The sequence below is a fragment of the Heterodontus francisci genome, chromosome 17, assembly GCF_036365525.1.
Source record: "Heterodontus francisci isolate sHetFra1 chromosome 17, sHetFra1.hap1, whole genome shotgun sequence".
In the NCBI taxonomy this organism is placed as follows: Eukaryota; Metazoa; Chordata; class Chondrichthyes; order Heterodontiformes; family Heterodontidae; genus Heterodontus; species Heterodontus francisci.
Window position 1 is genome coordinate 46,497,875 of NC_090387.1, and position 21,029 is coordinate 46,518,903.

General features: G+C 41.4%; 1 protein-coding gene across 1 annotated transcript in view; it reads right to left on the reverse strand.

The window, feature by feature from the left end:
* vps35 (VPS35 retromer complex component) overlaps positions 1 to 21,029 on the reverse strand; it is a 106,108-nt gene that overhangs the window by 31,920 nt on the left and 53,159 nt on the right. Inside the window, exons 4-9 of the mRNA XM_068049365.1 lie at positions 20,007 to 20,130; positions 19,231 to 19,413; positions 5,274 to 5,487; positions 3,870 to 3,953; positions 1,537 to 1,646; positions 1,316 to 1,412 (exon numbers count right to left, since the gene is read on the reverse strand). Coding sequence (XP_067905466.1) covers positions 1,316 to 1,412; positions 1,537 to 1,646; positions 3,870 to 3,953; positions 5,274 to 5,487; positions 19,231 to 19,413; positions 20,007 to 20,130 — 812 coding nt within the window. The remainder of the gene's footprint in view (positions 1 to 1,315; positions 1,413 to 1,536; positions 1,647 to 3,869; positions 3,954 to 5,273; positions 5,488 to 19,230; positions 19,414 to 20,006; positions 20,131 to 21,029) is intronic.

A 21,029-nucleotide genomic window follows, 5' to 3' on the forward strand; every position in this document is an offset into this window, starting at 1 on the left:
ACAGAGCTCAACCAAATCCCCTCAGGGCATGAACAATGTGGCCACCTGCCCTATAAGTAGAAGATGAGGGACAACTTGCACTCCTGGTCACAGTCACATTGCACGACCACGAGACACATATTAACCTGCCCACTAAGATTTGTTGTGGGAGGCACCTCATTTCTCCTCTCTGCATCTCAGGAGGCCATCAAATCAATAGTCAAACTAGACATCCAATTAAAAGCTTTTCCCATCATACAAAATAGTACAAACTCAATATTTAATGGGCCTAAATTTGCAATCAATGTAGCAGCAACGCTAACAGCATCACTTATTTATGAGTAAATGGTACAGCAACTGCAGGCAAGAAGCAGCTGCCATTTAAATATGAATATCCAAAAGTTGTGTCTGAATTGCAATGTTCTGCCATTAGTTTCGCAAAAACAGCATCTTGCCCAAGCCCTTTTTTTGGGGAATTTCCTGTATTTGCCTATTAGATGCCCATTAAGCTTGTCACGGAAAGTTGTCTTGTTTTTAACGATGCGCTGTGTTATTGACCGTCAATCAGCCCCTCTGCACTGAAAATTAACTACAAATGTGGAGGCTCATTTATTCAGGTAGTTTTAAAAATAACAAATTCTAAAATCTTGCAGCTTTATTATTTTTCCCTTTGCCTCTTTTTTCTCCTTTCTCTCAATCCAATCTTTCTTTTCCTTTCTATTTCTCATTCCGTACCTGATTTGACATTGAATTCACCTACCTTCTCAGTCCTTCCTGTGTTTATTTCCCAATGCTTAAATTTCATTGGTTAAGGAGATCCTCTGTTGGCTGCCCCGTTTACTCAGTTTCTGTTCTTCCCACTGAACAGTTATCAGCTTGCGCTTCCAACTGTGAGCCAAACATTTTAGAGCTGAAGGGTGCAGGGGTAGTCTAACAGCAGACATCGTTTGATGCCCTGCTACTTCAAATTCTGGCCAATATCTGTGACCCATAAGTATATACTGCCATTTAGTTGTGGCTGAAGACAACTTGCTGAAGTATAGTTATCATTTCATCCTTCAGTAAAAAGTTACATTAGTTATGAATACTTTTCCAGTTTGTGACTTTCACATTTCAGTGGAATGTCAATTTATTGACTAGAAATGTCCCCACACCAGTTTCAAACACCAAGCAGGTTTTGTGCAAATCTAAGTGTAGCTCTGTTAGTGAAATAGTAAACAACCAAGCTTAGGAGACTTTAAAATTACAAAAGCATCTAACATGCATTAATTACTGACATTCCCAAATAAAGAGCCTGGACCAAGAATGAGCCCCTTCGCAATAAAAGCAGCTTTACCTGTATGACTGTAGCTACTTGTTGAGAAAAGATGTCGAACAGTTTTATATCAGCAGGGATTCCAGGGCCATCTTCACGATGCGCAAATAAAGCCAACCTAAAAATTGCAAAATGACTATTGAAACAACTCAAATAAGTGAAAAGTGAAATCCCACTGTTTATTTCATGCATCTGCAGTTCAAAGAAACTGAGCGGGATCTAATTCACATAAGTGGTCTTACCGATCAATCAATGCAATTATAATGTTTTTAACATTAACACTTTGGTGGAGCTCTGCACAAGAACGAAGGAATGGATTCAGTGTCTGCAGGTGAAATTCATCAGGGAATACCTGTAAAATATATAATCTAATTACTTGAAAGCTTTTCCAAAAATTGTTACATATTTAACACAACATAAAATGCAGGGGATACTTATAAAGGCACAGTATAAATTCAAGTTGTTCTTTTAAATGAGATATACAGTGCATTGGTAGTACAGCTGAGAAATCATTGTGGTTGCTACTCAAGGGACTTGGAGGCTTTGACACTTCCAGGTCACTCAAAGTGAACCCTTTTGTTCTTAGAAAAAAGAATTTACAGTCTAACACCTACACCAAAATCAGCGTCGAAGAGTTCAGACAAATGTCACTCTGTGGCAAGCCATATTTCAGCTAAAAATCAGCAGAAGATATGTTTAACACCACCTAGGGGACTGCACCCTCATCATAAGCTGTTACTTTATTGAAGATCTTATTAAAACACATTTTTAAAGTGGAGTTCCCAGAATTTAGAAAGTCTGTAAAGAGATCCTTTGCGCTTCATGACATCACCAAATTTCTGTTGGACTGTATGCCAATATTAGCCAGGGATCTCCCGTACAAAAAAAAAAAAGAGTTTAAAAACCACAACATTAATGAAGTACCTCTGAACAGGATTGATAGACAAAATGGAATGCTGCAGCCAATCTTGCTCTGAAGCAGGTATTTATCCTATTGACTGAGTACCAACATTAAGAAAACGTTATGATCACTTCTGGCCTTTTCCAATGAAAAATGAAGCATGAATTAAATTTAAGTGTTAGCAATGTACTGTCCAGCATGCGTTACTTAGAGAAGGGAAAGCTAGAGGGAGGTACTTTCAGTACAAAGAATTTGCCTAAGGTAGGAATAAAAGGCAGTCAATTGGGCCATCAAGCCTGCTCTGCCATTGAATTAGAAATGCAGCTCTTACCTTTAATTCCAATCCCCTGCCTTTCCCTGTAACAATTAGTAACTTGGGAAGTAAGGATAATCTCACGTTTTAAACATCTCAAATAATGTTGCAACTATAGCCTTCTGGATTTGAGTATTGCAGATCCTAACCAGCTAATAATTCAAACTTTCATTCTGAATTTCTTTTTAAACCAGCATTTTTTCATTTTCAATTTATATTCCCTTGTTCTAGATTCCTGTAATACAGGAAAGATCATTCCCTACCTACCCTCTCATTATTTCAAATAGCTCAAATCAGATCACTCATTAGTTTCACCACCAGGGAACACAAGCCACTCCTTCAATCCATAAATCATCCAAGTGAATTGACATTGCATGTTCTGCAAAACTAACTGTATGTTTCCTAAATTGGGGCTTCCCAATTTAAATATTCCAAATGAGGTGTGCCATTTCCTGCTCTCTTCTTTGCAAGTTACTATACCTCCTAGTTCAAAGTCTTCAAATACAGATATATTCCCTCTATTCCCAAATCTGGGTTCACTTCCTACTCTTACTTCCTTAAATATCACTTTGAAAAATGCTTAACTTTTACTTGTCCCTCCCACAGCTGAGTTAGATAAAACTAAGCAATTAACACTTTGCAAATTGAAAAGAGTTGCTGGTTTCTGTTTCTTGGTAACCTTAAAAATAAAAACATTTAACCAATACTCACTCCTTAATTCCCACTCAAACCAACTCCTTCTTTAGGTCAATCTTACTGTTACTCATCATAGCTTCAGTTACAACTCAATAGCTTACTTTCTTCTATGCTGTTCAGGTGTGGTACTTGAGAAATTTAGGAAGTATCTTCATATTGTCACTTCTGTTTAGACCTGGCATTTCAAGTGTCTAGTTTTATCCGGATGCACATCAGTAAATGCATGTTCGAGCTCACATGCAGGGCGTCTAAGCTACTGAGGGAGCTTGTCAGATTCATGCAGTACATCTGATGAGTGAGCATGTGATTAATAGAACTTTGGGTTTGCCATAAACATGATGAATGTCCAACACAATCACTATTGCAAAAAAAATTGCAATATTTATTAGAGGAAGCATTCTCACAAATCTCAGCTCGTGAGAAGGGGAAAGGAAGAAGAGAAACTGTACATTGTATTGGAAACATTACTCCCTAGCCATTTCTTGAACATAACTCAATTCCTACAAATACTTAATTGCAAGCCACTGGTTAACCATGCAAGAATTACGCTTCATTAGTTTTAAAATAAAATAATTTCCTCTTAAAAAAAATTGCTTCTTAAGTAAAAGTTCAACTCATTGATTTGAATGACAAATATCTATCGACCAAAATAAATAGAGCTTTACCTGAATAATACATTCCATGAGATATTCCTGAGCCAAACCATCCCTACAGTTTACAACTTGCTCCAGTATTCCAGTTAAAACAATCTAGACAAAAAGAAAATTAGGTGTGAGAATCAGTTGTGAGCAGTCACCTCTGGGCAAAGGTTGCACATTTGAGCCCAATAGCAGGCTTTTCAGGTCATAATCTTGGCTGACACTCAAATGCACAAAGTGCTTCGTGGTCAGAGCTGGTTGAAATATGAAATTGAGAAACAATCTGCCTGTTCTGGTACGTCAGGGCTGGGAACTGTTCCAGTGCTCTGAATAATATTCCTCCCTCAACCATTGTCACCAAAAAAAAATTCTTTCATGTGTTCCTTGGTGGGATCTCACTGAATGCAAAATGATCATATCTTCCAATTTAAGTCAATGCACTTCAAAATAATACAAAACATGCAAAACTCATCAGGATGTTTTAGAGAGGTAAAAAGATGGTACAGTGCTATTTAAATTTAAATCTTGTTAAAATAATAGCCACTGCTCTAGTCAGCCACTTCCTTTTTACATTTCAACATACAGTCCCAGTTTCAACTGCATATCAGCTATAATTAGAGTTCAAATGGATCTCACTTGACATTTCTCAAACTGCTTCCCCAAACCAAACAGCACACTTCAGGCCAAAAGACATTAAAACAACAGCAAAACAGAGACAAGGATGAGAAAGAAGAAAATATGAACACAGAGGCACGACCATTTAAAAAGCAGCACCACTAGTTTGAGACTATATGCTCAACTCTACTAGAGCAGATTTTTTTAGGTTATAAAATTAATCTCATTCCATGGACATTCTGGGACATGCCAAAAAAGCAGTTAACCATTTCCCTGTGTACACACATGTTGCTCTAAACCAACTACTAAGAGGTGTGCAAAGCGGCCTGGAAAACAAAAATGAAATGAGACATGAGGAAAAACTTCTTCATGCAACAGGTTGGTAGGATCTGAATGAAGGTTCAATTGAGGCATTCAAAAGGGAATTAGACTGTTACATGAAAAGGAAGAATGTGCAAGGTTATGGGGAGAAGGTGGGGGAATGGCATTCAGTGAGTTGTTCAAAGAGCCGGTGCAGACATGATGGGCCGAATGGCCGCCTTCTGTGCTGCAACAATTCTGCGATTCTGTATTTTCCCTGACTGAGAATTCTGCCACAAGTACAAACTCAAATCCCAGTACTTATTAAGCTGATCGTTCTGGATATTTAAGGATACATTTTTCATAAAATGAGACTAAACAAAATCACCAATAGAGTCTTTGCTATACTGGACTTTTCCAGTGAATCTCAAACTATAATCACTGTGATTTCTATATTAAGAATAGTTAACAGTCACATCAAGAGCAATGCAACACCTGCAGAAGCAGAATTCTTACCTGTTTGTACCTTTCCACATTAACCCCTTCCAACTGACTAAGTCGGACTAAGTTTGTACCAACAAGGATTCGCAGTTCCTGACGTTCACGTTCGCGTTTTTCACGGTCTCTGCTATGACCCTGGTGCTGCATTCGTACCCATAGTTTGTTCATTTCTGCAAAGTTCAGTAGCACAAAGTCCATGGAATCATTGATGTCTCCTGTTACAACTTCTCTGAAATTTAAAAACATAAGGGAGTTGAAAGCTGCGATAGATCAAACATCAGAATAACTTCTGGATATCTTGCTTAGTATGAGTCAGTGAGCCTTTTGTAAAATTTTCATTATTGTTACATAGAAACTAGGAGCAGGAGTAGGCCATTCGGCCCTTCAGGCCTGCACCGCCATTCAATATGATCATGGCTGATCGTCCAAACTCAGTACTCTGTTCCCGCTTTATCCCCGTATCCCTTGATTCCTTTAGCCCCAAGAACTTTGGGCGGCACAGTGGTTAGCACTGCAGCCTCACAGCTCCAGCAACCCGGGTTCAATTGGGTACTGCCTGTGTGAAGTTTGCAAGTTCTGCCTGTGACCGCGTGGGTTTCCGCCGGGTGCTCCGGTTTCCTCCCACAGCCAAAGACTTGCAGGTTGATAGGTAAATTGGCTATTGTAAGTTGCCCCTAGTGTAGGTAGGTGGTAGGAGAATTGTGGGGATGTGGTAGGGAATATGGGATTAATGTAAGATTAGTATAAATGGGTGGTTGATGGTCGGCACAGACTCGGTGGGCCGAAGGGCCTGTTTCAGTGCTGTATCTCTCTATGAAAAGACTATATCTAACTCATTCTTGAATATATTTAATGATTTGGCCTCAACTGCTTTCTGTGGTAGAGAATTCCACAGGTTCACCACTCTGGGTGAAGAAATCCCTCCTCATCTCAGTTCTAAATGGCTTACCCCTTATCCTTAGATTGTGACTCCTTGTCCTGGACGGACTCCCCCGCCATCGGGAACATCCTTCCTGCATCTAGTCTGTCCAGTCCTGTTAGAATTTTGTAAGTTTCTGAGATCCCCTCTCATTCTTCTAAACTCAAGCGAATACAAGCCTGATCCATCCAATCTCTCTTCATAGGTCAGTCCTGCCATCCCAGGAATCAGTCTGGTGAACCTTCGTTGCACTCCCTCCCAGCAAGAACATCCTTCCTCAGATAAGGAGACTAAAACTGCACACAATACTCCAGATGTGGTCTCACCAAGGCCTTGTACAATTGCTGCAAGACATCCTTGCTCCTGTACTCGAATCCTCTCGCTATGAAGGCCAACATACCATTTATGACTGAGGTAGGAGAAGTACACAGTTTATTCTAGTTCCACTTCTCCATAAGTCACAACATATATTTAAATTTTCTCACTTACTGATACGGTCAGTCATACTCTATTTTCCCCCAGAATAAAACACACTAACCAGGTTTCTTTAATGAACAACAAAATTATCAGTTTATCATAAAACAAGTCTCAAGCAGTAATGAAGTAAAGCAGATCAAAATTTTAAAGTTCCTTTTAACTTGGCCCTTCACACACACATATATATACACCGGTTAACTAGAAAAATAAAAGTGATATTTTGTTCAGAGCTGTGTTACAGACAAAAAAAAGCATGGGCTGAATACTTGCTCATTTCTGAAGAATACAGCAGATGAGATATGTTGTGTTCCAAAACTGATATACAGTCTGGCCTCCAAGTACACGTAAACAGGCCACTGGGAGCTTTTAGAACAGTTCTTTTCAAGCAGCGTTGAAAATTAAGTTAGCAGGCTTTTCTTCAAAGACAGGAGAAAAGATGAGTTGACACAGTGGACCTCTCAGGGTCTTTGAGAGATGTGCTGGAAAGCTGAGCTCAGCTGTGATCTTCTCTCCTTCCTTGGGAATTCTCTTCTTCTTCTTCTGCAGGTTTGACTCTTCAGCATTCAGCAAGAACTCTCCATGACACTTCAGCAGCAGGAGCTAACTTTATCTCATCCCAGAAGATAAACACTGACATTACAACCAAACACTTGCGAGTTTGCTGCTCTTCTCTGGTGCGCGCTGCTGCTCCGAGGCTTGTCCTATCAAGGCGTGTGACAGTCACTTCTTTGCTCACATATTCACCAGTTACCAGGGTTTCTGTTCTATTTTTAATTTGAGTCATGTGACAACCAGTAAATGTTGTTACCAAACTAGTTCTTTGTGTCCTTTTGATGACCCTCTTGAAAAAAAACTAGTCCAACATTTCTTTAGTTTGACTATGAATTCCTTTAAAAATGACAGAAAACAGAAGCACTTTCATAATACCTCCACCCTTGGAGGAATGAAACGCCATTTTTAAAAGTGTTTCATTACAACGTGGGGGGAAATAGATGATAAAAAATTTTAAAACACATTTTCACACTCATACTCATTCACTTCCTTCATTCAGATAACTTGAGCAAAGTTAGATTCTTGATAAAGCCTCTGCAATAGCATTTTTGCCCACAATGTGGATAATGTTTAAGTGATAAGGTTGTAATAGTAAGCTCCATTGGAATAGTCTGACATTCTGGTTTTTAAATGTTTCCACAAAGATAATCACCAAATCAGCTGACTGCAATCTTCCAAACAAACCGAGCACCCCAGCTGATCCAAGTCGTCTGTCCAAGTGTCACTACAAACCAGCACATCAAGGTAAACCACAGAGTTAGGAACATTAGTGAACCAAGTGGTAGCCAGTCTCTGAAAAGTGGCTAGGGCATCCCCTAGCCTGAATGACATCACTCGGCATTGGAAAAGACCATCTGGTGTGACAAAGGCCGATATATCTTTAGCTCGGGCTGTTAAAGGAACTTGCTAGTATCCCTTTAACAAATCTATTTTTGTAAGAAACATGGCACTGCCCACTCTGTCAATACAGTCTTCCAAGTAAGGAATTGAGTAGGAGTCCGCCTTTGCTACTGCATTAACTTTTCTGCAGTCTATGCAAAGTCTAGTTGAACTGTCAGATTTAGGCACTGATACTACTGGTGAACTCCAGCTGCTTTGACTTGGTTCTATTTGGTGGTTCGCCAGTATGTATTGAATTTCTGCTTTTATCTGGAATTATTTCTCTGGGCTTAAGCGATTAAGGATGCTGTTTTATAGGAAAGGATTCCCCTACATCCACATCATGTGTGGCGAAGGTTGTACATCCAGGCTTATCCCTACAGACTCTTTTGAATGAGGCGAGTAGCCTTGTTAGGTCTTCTTGTTGGACTGCATCTAAATAATGCAAGCATAGTGTCCAATCTCCCCAATAATTTTATATTAGCTCACCAGATAGTAGGAGGTTCAATTTGAGAATTGTCTAGGCCTCCTTCTGCCTCATCCTCACTATCCCTTTCATCCTTCACTGTCCCTAATAGCTGGCATACCTGTGCTTGCTGATCCTGCTCAGGGCAAGAATATTGTTTTAACATTGATATGACACAGCCGATTCTTTATTCGGTGATCTTGGGTGTCAAATAATTTACTTCACCAATTCTCTTGACCACTTAAATGGTCCACTGAACCGTGCTTTCAGCAGTTCACCCTGTAAAGGCAGTAATGCTCTTACCTCATCTGCTGGTTGAAATAGTCAAGTCTTAGCATGCTTTTCTGCCCATTTCTTCATAGTATTTGGGAAGTTTTAAGCTGTCCCTGAGCCACTTTGCAGGCTCTCATGAGCCATTCTCAGAACACGGATACATAATCTAGCACAGACGATTCATCTCTGTTCTAAAAACCTTTCTTTAATTAGTTTTAGAGGACCTCTTAGCTCATGTACATAAACTAATTCAAAAGGACTAAAACCTGTAGATTCATTAGGTGAATCCCTCGTGCAAACAAAAGAAATTCTAGTCTTTTCTAGCCTGCACTCCATGAGAATCATATCCGATCAATGTACTCCTTGACTCTAAATAATCGTGCATGTACTACAGTGTCATGCTGATTTCCATTTAAAAAGAAAAGGACAAGAACTTGCAACAATTGAGAGAATTTTGCATGGTTTCTGTTTTTATCTCAATCATGGGGATATTCATGAGAGTATGCCATGATCATCATTTGAGGGTCTGATGGTACCTTTCTAAAGCTCCTTGTGTCTGTGGGTGATGAGCTGAAGACTTTAACTATGTCACACCCCAAGTTACCCACAACTTCCTGACAAATTTTAGACATAAAATTGGAGCCTTGATCCAACTGAATCTCAAATCGGTAATCCATATCTAGTGAAGAACTGGGTTAACTTCTCTACCACTATCTTAGCAGAAATTGTTCTCAAGGGAATGGCCTCTGGGAACCTACTAGTCACATGATAGTGAGTGGTGTCCCGCTTTTGTTTTGGGTAAGGGTCCAACACAGTCTACCAACACCCTACTAAATGGCTCCCCAATAACTGGTATGGGAATTAGAGGTGCCGGTTTTATGGCAGGTTGCCATTTTCCCACAATCTGGCACGTATGGTACGTTTTACAAAACTGCACCAAGTCCTCGGAAAGACCTGGCCAGTAAAAATGTCAACTTATACGCAATTTGGTCTTCCGTATCTCCACATGTCCTGCTATAGGAATTTCATGCACCATCCTTAATAGTTTCCAGCGATACTTTGGCAGCAAGACTAAATGATGAACGACTGTCCATTCTTCGTCTGCAAGTCTGTGAGGAGGTCTCTACTTCCTCACCTTCCGGGAGAGGAGAGAGTAGACGACCTGTGGGGAGAACACGGAGCCGGGAGCTGATAAATACAGCCCGAGGATCACGGCCTAGAGCACTTACCTCCGGGAGAGCAGCGGAGAGGAGTCCAGGTGTGCTGGAGTTTGAAAAAGTGAGCAGTGACATGACAGGAAAGCTGCAAGGTGATTAGTTGGTGAGTAACTGCTGTTAGGGAATAACTCTAAATAGCTGGGTTAGTACATTACTGTTAGGGTGTGGGTGTAAATAACTTAATAAGGAACAAGTAGCTGTTTTTTTTGAGCAAAGTTTATTTTAACTAGTGAACTGTATTGATTTTTAGTAGAATTTATCAGTACTAGTAAGGTTTTATTAATAATTCTAAGCTGTTGTAGTATTGGTAAGGTTTTTTTAAGCAGTAGCAAAGGGTCAACTAATAAATAAAGGAATGGCAGGGTTGCTTCAACTGCGGGTGCACCTCCTGTACTATGTGGGAACTCCAGGATGCTTCTCGTATCCTGGAGAAGCATTTGTGCAGGAAGTGTCATCAATTGAAGCAGCTTGAGCTCCGGGTTTTGGAACTTGAGCAGCTGCTGGCGACACTGCAGTGCATTCATCAAGACAAGAGCTACGTGGACAGCATGTTTATTGATTTGGTCACCCCACAGCTTAAGAGTATTCAGGGAGAGAGGGAACGAGCGACCACCAGACAGTCAAAAAGAATCAGCCAGGTAGTGCAGGAGACCAGAGTGCATCTCACTCTCCAACAGGTATTCAGTTCAGAATACTGAGAAAAGTGATGTTTCACCTGGGGAGTGCAACCAGAGCCAAGTCCATGGCACCTCAGGTGCTCAGTTGCACAGGGGGAGTACAGGGAAGACTGGAAGAGCCATAGGGATAGGTGATTCAATAGTTAGGGGAACAGACAGGTGCTTTTGTGGCTACAGATGTGAATTCAGGATGGGGTGTTGCCTCCCTGGTGCCAGGGTCACTGAGCAGCTGCAGAGCATCCTGAAGGGGGAGGGTGAACAGCCAGCAGTCATGATCCACATCAGAACCAACGACATAGGTAGAGAGAGGGATGTGGTCTTGCAGTCAGAATTTAGGGAGCTAGTTAAGAAATTAGCAAGCAGGACCTCAAAAGTAGTAATCTCCAGATTACTCCCAGTGCCACAAGCAAATGAGTATAGAAATGGAAGGATAAGACAGATGAATGTGTAGCTGGAAAGATGGTGCAGGAGGGAGGGCTTCAGATTCCTGAGACATTGGGACCGGCTCTGGGGGAGATGGGAGCTGTACAGGCCGGACGGGTTGCACCTGAACAGAGCGGGGACTGAGTTCCTTGCGGGACCTTTTGCTAGTGCTGTTGGGGAGTGTTTAAACTAGTTTGGCAGGGGGATGGGGACCAGAGGGTAGACTCAGCTGGGACAAAATCAGAAATTAAAACGGAAGTTTGCCAGTGCTCAAAAGGTATCTATTCCAATGCAAGGAGTATAGCAAATAAAGCAGATGAGCTGAGGGCACAGATAGACACGTGGCAGTATGATATCATAGCTATTGCAGAAACATAGCTTAAGGAGGGACAGGAATGGTAGCTCAACGTCCCTGATTACAGGGTTTTCAGTCGCGATAAGGAGGGATAAGAAAGGAAAAGATGTGGCAATTTTGATCAAGGAAACAATTACAGCTGTGAGGAGGGATGATATGTTGGAAGGTTATTCAAATGAGGCCACATGGATTGAGCTAAGGAACAAAAAAGGGGCAATCACACTGCTGGGAGTGTACTATAGACCCCCAAACAGTCAGAGGAAGATAGGAGAGAGGATATGTAGGCAAATCTCGGAGAAATGCAAGAGCAATAGGGCAGTAATGGTAGTGGATTTTAATTACCCCAATATAAACTGGGATAGTTTTAGTGTGAAAGGAATTGAGGGAGCGGAATTCTTGAGGTGCATTCAGGAGAGCTTTTTTGCCCAGTACATAGCAATAAAGGTCTGCTCAGGTCAGGGACAAAAAAACCCAACAGAACCACATCGGACCCGAGCCCGAACAGATCAGAGTCCTTCCATTTTTTCCTGTGCCCGACCCGACCACTGGAACGTTCACTTTACCTACCTTCCGATTCCAATTTCATTTTTCACTTTTTCAGTTTGTGCAGATAAGCAACAAAAACTGTAACTGGACTTGAAAGGTTATTTAAAAAGATGGAGACACAAAGTCAGTGATTATTTGGTCACGAGTTAAACAGAAACCCATGGAGTTGTGCCGAGACAGGTTGTGCCATACTGTACCAGTATCTGTATTGCTTAAAATAAACACAGCAATTGCCCGAAGGCTCAGAAAATATTATACATTACCTAGACTCCTGCTTTGCAGGTTGAAATACTTGCTGCAAGTTTATCCAGTGAACAGCTGAGATGCAGAGACCAGGAAGGTCCTGAGTGATTATAAAATATACAGTATTTATATAAAAAATATAAAAAGATCACTGTCAGGGCTCTAGTCTACACATACAGTACTAGACTAGAAGGAGTGGCAGTGGGAGAGCATTTTGGTGGTAGTGATCATTATTCAGTCAGTTTTAACATAATTATGGAAAAGGACAGAGATAGAACAGGAGTTACAGTTCTCAATTGGGGCAAGGCCAATCTTACTAAACTGAGGAGTGATTTAGCGAAAGTGGACTAGAAACAGCTACTTGAAGGTAAATCAGTGTCAGAAAAGTGGGAGACATTCAAAGGGGAGATTCAAGGGGTTCAGGGTAAACGTGTTCCCACAAAAAAAAAAGGGCGAGACGGCCAAATCTACAGCCCCATGGTGTCAAGGAGCCTACAGGGAGAAAAGGAAAGCTTATATCCAACACCGAGAACTCAATACTATAGTAAGCCGAGAAGAGTATAGAAAGTGGAGGGGTGAAATCAAAAAGGAAATCAGGAAAGCAAAGAGAGGGTAAGAAAGAATATTGGCAAGCAAAATCAAGGTGAACCCAAAGATGTTTCATCAATACATTAAGAGTAACTAAGGAGAGAGCAGGGCCCATAAAAGACCAAAAAGGGAACCTATGTGTAGGAGTGGAAGATATTGGTATGGCTCTTAATGAATACTTTGCGTCTGTCTTCACAAAAAGAGGGAGGCGATGCAGGTATTGTAGTTAAGGAGGAAGAGTGTGAAGTATTGGATGTGATAAAACATAGGGAGAGAGGAAGTATTAATGGGATTAGCATCCTTGAAAGTTGATAAATCACCAGAGCTAGATGAAATGTATCCTAGGCTATTAAAAGAGGCAAGAGAGGAAATAGCCGAGGGTCTGACCATCATTTTCCAGCCCTCGCTGGATACAGGTGTGGTGCCAGAGCATTGAAGAATTGCTAAAGTTGTACCTCTGTTTAAAAAGGGAGCAAAGGATCGACTGAATAATTACAGGCCAGTCAGTCTAACTTCAGTAGTGGGTAAATTATTGGAATCTATTCTGAGACAGGATAAATTGTCACTTAGAAAGGCGCAGGTTAATCAAGGATAATCAGCACAGATTTGTTAAGGGAAGATCTTGTCTGACCAATTTAAATGAGTTTTTTGAAGTAACAAGGAAGATAGATGAGGGTAGTGCAGTTGATGTGGTCTACATGGATTTTAGCAAGGCTTCTGACAAGGTCCCACATGGCAGACTGGTTAGTAAAATAAAATCCCATGGGATGCAGGGAAATGCAGCAAGGCGGAAACAAAATTGGCTCAGTGGTAGGAAACAAAGGGTAATCGTTGGTGACTGTTTTAGCCACCGGAGGGCTGTTTCCAGTGGCGTTCTGCAGGGCTCAGTACTGGGTCCCCTGCTTTTTGTGGTGTATATTAACAATTTGGATGTAAATGTAGGGGGCATGATCAAGAAGTCTGCAGACGACACAAAGATTGGCTGTGTGGTAGATAGCGAGGAGGATAGATGTAGGCTGCTGGAAGATATCGATGGTCTGGTCAGATGGGTAGAAAAGCAGCAAATAGAATTCAACTTGGAGAAGTGTGAGGTGATGCATTTGGGGAAGGCAAACAAAGCAAAGGAATACACGATTATTTTTCCATTAATGAGAAGTGTAGAGGAAGTAAGGGACCTTGGAGTGAATGTCCACAGATCCCCGAAGGTAGCAGGATAGGTCGACAAGGTGGTGAAGAAGGCATATGGAATCCTTTCCTTTATTAGCTGAGGTATAGAATATATTAGCAGGGAAGTTATGTTGGAACTGTATGACTCATTGGTTAGGCCACAACTTGAGTACTGTGTGCAGTTCTGCTCACCTCATTATAGAAAGGATATAACTGCACTAGAGAGGATAGAGGAGATTTACGAGGATGTTGCCAAGACTGGAAAAATGCAACTATGAGGAAAGACTGGATAGGCTAGGGTTGTTCACCTTGGAACAGAGAAGGCTGAGGGGAGATCTGATTTAAATGTACAAACTTTTGAGGGGCCTGGATAGAGTGGAAGTGAAGGGTCTATTCACCTTAAGCAGAGAGGTCAGTGACGAGGTGGCATAGATTTAAAGTGATTGGTAGAAAAATTAGAGGGGAGGTGAGGAAAAACTCTCTCACCCAGAGGGTTGTGATGGTCTGGAACTCACTGCCTGAAAGGGTAGTTGAGGCAGAAACCCTCAACTCATTCAAAAGGAGTCTGGATATGCACCTCAAGTACATAAGCTGCAGGGCTGAGGACCAAATGCTGGAAGGAGGGATTAGAATAGGTGGATCGTTTTTCAGTCGGCACAGACATGATGGGCCAAGTGGTCTCCTTCTGTGCCTTAAACTTTCTAAGATTCGAATCCCATTTTTTATATAATAGCCTTCTGGAACTCCTTTTGCCACAGCTTCAGTTAGAGCTGATTGTGTCAATTTAACTCTGGATCAGCTTGCTGAGCTGTGATCAGAGAAGACTTAATAAACATTTCCTTTGGATTATCCAAATCCCCAAAGAAAGTTTCAGATATTCAGCTATCTGAAGGTGATGCCAATTTTACCTCCAACAATGGAAGTTGCTTAGCCATTGCTTGCGTTACGACACATGAAGGAAAACTTCCTGGAACCTTTTCCTGCAACTGTTCTGTCTCTTTAACGTCACTTGGTGTTTCCATGACTACAGGAGAAGCTACTACCTTCGCTCCAGCCAATTCGTTCCCCCGGAGCAGGTCAACTCCGTCTACTGGTAAACTATGAACAACTCCGACAGTTGCTGTTCCAGACATTACATCACACGCTAGGTACACCCGATACAAAACTACGGGTATATACTCCCCACCGCTACCATTCACCAAAACATTGGCAGTGCGCGCTCTGGTAAAAATGTTATGCCTTTCCCCAGCAAAAGAGTTTAGGTGGTTCCTGTATCCCTAGGTATAACTATAGGTTTACCTGCCTCACTTGAGGGATACAGTTAGTTTAGTTTAGTTTAGAGATACAGCACTGAAACAGGCCCTTTGACCCACCGAGTCTGTGCCGACCATCAACCACCCATTTATACTAATCCTACACTAATTCCATATTCCTACCACATCCCCACCTGTCCCTATATTTCCATACCACCTACCTATACTAGGGGCAATTTATAATGGCCAATTAACCTATCAACCAGCAAGTCTTGTGGGAGGAAACCGGAGCACCCGGAGGAAACCCACGCAGACACAGGGAGAACTTGCAAACTCCACACAGGCAGTACCCAGAATTGAACCCGGGTCGCTGGAGCTGTGAGGCTGCGGTGCTAACCACTGCGTACTTTTCCTTTTGACAAGAATTCCCTATAACTCTCAGGTATCTTATTCACGACCCCTGCCCTCAGTGGTTTTTGTATTTGGCCTTACAGTTGCAGTCAGAGCTACAGCCTGATCTGTCGTACTCTCGGTCAGAGCCCCTTTCTCTGCATTGGCTTTGTGTACCCCAATACGTCTCAGGGGTTTACCCCACAAATTTCAGCATTCTGCACGAAGTAGCATCACCTTGTGATTAGATCATGGCTGATAATCTAGCTCAGTGCCACTTTCCCACGCTATCCTCATATCCTTATCCCTTGATCTCATTAGTATCCGGATACTTATTGTATATAATACTCCAGCTGGGGCCTAACCAGTGTTTTATACAGGTTTAGCATGATTTCCTTGTTTTTGTATTCAATGCCCCTAGTTACAAAGCCAAGTATCTCAGATGCTTTCTTAACCATGTATTAGCTTGCATTATCAAAGATTTGTGACTATGCACCCCCAGGTTCTTCTGTTCTTACATCCCCAACCCCAAAATGATATCATTTAGATTATAATGCCTCTCCATGTTGTTGTGCCAAAGTATATAACTTCACATTTATCGCAGTCAACTGCATCTGCCAGGTGTCTGCCCATTTCTTAGGTCTGTCGACACGCTCCTAAAACATGCTCACTATTCACCATCTTGCCAAGTTTTGTATCCCTCTCAAGCCTCAAAACTGTACTTCTTGTGCCCAAGTCCAGGTAAATATCTATGTACATATATAATGCACACACACGGGCACTAATACCAATCCCTAGAGGACACCACCAGATACTTATCTCCAGTCAGAAAAACATCAGTTGACCACAATCACTGCCTTCTATCCCTCAGCTAATTTTACACTCAAGTTACCCAAGCCCCTTTAATTCCATGGGCCTCTATTTTCTGCATAAATTTGTTATGAGACACTTTATCAAAAGTGTTTTAAAAGTCCATATATTCACATCCTTTATCAACTCTCTTAGTTACTTCAAAGAACTCAATCAGGTTAGTCAGACACGATTTACCTTAAACATATCCATGCTGGCTGTCCCTCATTAACCCATGCTTCTCCAATTGAGAATTAGTTTTGTTCTTGATGATGGTCTGTCGTAATTTTCCCACCATTGATATTAGACTGATTGGCCTGCAGTTAATCATGATCATCCCTCTCTTTTATTGAACTGGAGTGTAACATATGCAACCTTCCAGCCCTCTAATATCACTCCAATATCCAAGGAGGATTGAAAGATACTGGTCATCTGCATTTTAGCTTCCCTCAGGAACCTAGGATGCATCTCACCCGGACTGGGTGAACTTTGAGTGATGCCAATCTATTTAGCACATCCTTTCTATATTTATCCTTTCCAATATCTCGACTGCGACATTAACTTTGTTAGCAAATTTATAAAGAACGCACTTGCATTTATATAGTGCCTTTTGTGTTCCTAATGTCCAAAAGTGCTTCACAGCCAATGAAATACTTTTAAAATGTAGTCAGTTATAATGTAGACAAATGCAGCAGCATACTTGCATACAGAAGGGGCCCACAAAAAGTGATAAAATGAATGACTAAATAATCGGTTTCACAGGAGTTAGTTCAGGGGTAAATGTTGGCCAAGACTCCTGAAGAACTCCACTGGTCCTCTTTGAATAGGGTCAGAGGACCTTTTACACCCACTCGATGGAGCAGACAAAATTTTGCCTTAACATATCAACCTAAAAAGACAGAATATTTGCTAATGCAGCACCCCTCAATACTGCCCTGAAGTGCCAGCCTAGATTTTGCACTCAAGTCTCTGCAGTGGGGCTTCTTCAGCCAGTGATCTTCTGATTCAGAGGCAACAGTGTTATTACTAAACAATGGCTGACACCATTTAATGAGCAGCTTCTCAATACACAGGAATATCCCAAGTTCAATCCCCAATTTGCATTATAAGACCATAAGAAATAGGAGAAGTAGACCATACGGCCTCTCGAGCCTGCTCCACCAGTCAATACAATCTGATCTTCTGCCTCAACTCCACTTTCTCACCCGTTCCCCATATCCCTTGATTCCCAGAGAAACCAAAAATCTTTCTATCTCAGCCTTAAATATACTCGACAATGCAGCATCCACAACCCTTTGGGGTAGACAATTCCAAAGATTCACAATCCTCCGTGAAGAAATGTCAGTCCTAAATGATCGACCCCTTATCCTGAGGCTGTGCCCGTGTTGTAGATTCCCTAGCCAGGGAAAACAACCTCTCAGTATCAACCTTGTTAAACCCCTTCAGAATCTTCTAGGTTTCAACGAGATGATCTTTCATTCTTCTAAACTCCAGAGAAGATAGGCCCAATTTACTCAGTCTCTCATCGTAGGACAACACTCTCATCACAGGAACCAATCTAGTGAACCTTTGATGTACCGCCAAGGCAAGTATATCCATCAGAAATGGAGACCAAAACTGCACACAGTACTCCAGGTGTGGTCTCACTAAAGCCCTGTACAACTGTAGCAAGGCTTCCTTATTCTTGCACTCTAAGCCCCTTGCAATAAAAGCCAAAATGTTATTTGCCTTCCTAATTGCTGGCTGTACCTGCATGCTGACATTGTGTTCCTTGAACAAGTACAGCCAAGTACCTTTGAACATCAACATTTAGAAGTTTCACACCTTTAAAAAAAAAAAATCCTGCTTTTCTATTCTTACTACCTGAGTGAATAACCTCACAAGTCCCCACCTTATATTCCATCTGCCACCTTGTTGTCCACTCACTAAACCTGTCTATATCTCTTTGCAGCCGCTTTGTGTTCTCCTCACAGCTTACATTCCCACCTAACTTTGTATCATCAGCAAACTTGGATACAATTCTCTTGGTTTCTTCATCCAAGTCATTAATATAAATGGTAAATAGCTGAGGCCCCAGCATTGATCCTTGTGGCACTCCAGTAGTTACAGCCTGCCAACTTCAAAATGTCCCTTTATCCCTACTCTCTGCTTCCTGTCAGTTAACCAAGCTTCCATCCATGATAACATACTACTCCCCACCCCGACTCCATGAGCCCTTACCTTGCATATTAACCTTATGTCAGCTGGTCTCACCAGCAAGGCAACAATTGGTTCCAGTACACCTAGTTTATGAGACTTCGGTGGGGGAGGCAGTTAGCACTATACACATGGATAATCAGCCAGGAAGTTATCAGACACAGCTATGATACCCTCCGAATGTTAAACGGTGTGTAGACACTCACCGTCAATGCTCACATCTGAATAATGCCAATGTGGACATGGGAATTGAGAGCAACCAATGCTCAATAAGCCATATGTGAACACAAAGTAAACATCTTCAGAAGAAGAGAAAACTAGTTAACATACCGCATTAATATGTAAAGACACAATTGCATAAATTTGTTGGTTATTTCAATTCTCTTTCAAATACAACCATGGCAAGACAAGCCAAAATTAAAATCAAGCATCAACTTTATTTTAAAGTTTTGCAGCTCACAACAAACCATGCTGTTTTAACGTTAAAATGCTTAAGACTTACTCAGACTCCTCCCCTTCATCTGGCAAAATATTTCTGGTACATTGAAGCAGATAGTTCCGGAGGAAGAGCCCTCGCAATGGATGCTGCACCCCACGACACATTTCTACCAGATCCTTAAGAATATCCTTCCTGGACTGGGAAAATGACTTAATGTAGACAACTCCAACAGTGATGAGCAAGTAGCTGAACGTGTAAAAAAAACACTCTCAGTTTGGTTACAAATGCAATTCAATATTTTACAAGCAACAATTTGGGGAGTAGATTTTTCAAAGTTTTACAAGCAACATGTGTTAAAAATCCCATTTGCAATTTTTAAAAGAAATTAAAAAGTGAGCGACATTGTAATAATACATGTTTATTAAAAGCAGCTAATGCAAACTGAACATTTGTAATCAGTGACTTTCAGCATCTGTATTTGATTAATTTTAATCAACTTATAATCACTGAAGCAACTTAGTACAGATTAATGGATTGACTACCTATGCCTTACTAGTAGGCCAAAGAAACAAAATGCATTGCACCTAGTAAAAGCAGAGATTACTTAAGGTAACTTAGTCCATCGAACCCACTTGCTTAAGTAAAGAACATTGCTTTCCCTTGAAACAGTCAAATATGAATATAAATGGATAGGCCACTCACATATTAAACCACGTTAAATGGTTAAAACCAGCTCCCATCAGACAATGCAGTTTTAAGATTGTAGACTAGCACAGATATTACCGTGTGTGGAGTATACAATCCACTTGCCAATTATCTGCAGAATAGAGGATACTTACAGCCTTGGAATAATATTGCCGGCATACTGAACAAGTTCATACAGGTCAGCCACTTTTCTCCCTTTGGCAAACTCATCAGTCAGATAAACTTCTAAATAATGCAATTCATCTGAAATGGCCATGTCTGTTCTTGAGTTAAGGGTCACCATACAGCCAAAAACGTTTTTATGCATAAAGAACATGGAAAAATTGTGTACCTTATAGTCCTAAAATGATGTTTCTATTGAGCATGTTTAAAGAAGTACTGATCAAACTGATGCCATTCTTAAAACATAGAAATATAAATTTTAAGCATTGTTTACTTTGAAACTTTGAGCTTTTGGGAGTAGTTTGGGGGTAAAGGGTCTCATATAGACTCAGTCCTCATGTTCAACAATCTCACAGGTCATCAGTTACACTTGGATTAAATTTACAGAGATATTAAATGATTTCTTACTGCGCAGCTTTATTTGGGCATTTAACTAAATGAAATAGTCAGTCAACAGATGATCAGATACAACTATCATGCCACTTCACTCTTCCTGATGGGCAAGGTTATCTCATATTTCCTCATCATTTTCTCTTTGCCGGCCTACCACTTGCTTTCTGGACTAATGAAATATCTGCTCACCCCATGGTGTTCCAAATCAATCTCCGAAAAATGAATCAGGGATCTTGGAGTGGTGCTTCAAAATTTTCCCATAGAGAGGGAGAGAGAAGAGGGTGGGGGGGGGGAAGAGAAGAGTGAGGGGGGGGAAGAGAAGAGTGAGGGGGGGGGAAGAGAAGAGAGAGGGGGGGGGAAGAGAAGAGAAGAGTGAGGGGGGGGGGGAAGAAGAGAAGAGTGAGGGGGGGGGGGAAGAAGAGAAGAGTGAGGGGGGGGGGGAAGAAGAGAAGAGTGAGGGGGGGGAAGAAGAGAAGAGTGAGGGGGGGGAAGAAGAAGAAGAGTGAGGGGGGGGGAAGAAGAGAAGAGTGAGGGGGGGGGAAGAAGAGAAGAGTGAGGGGGGGGAAGAAGAGAAGAGTGAGGGGGGGGAAGAAGAGAAGAGT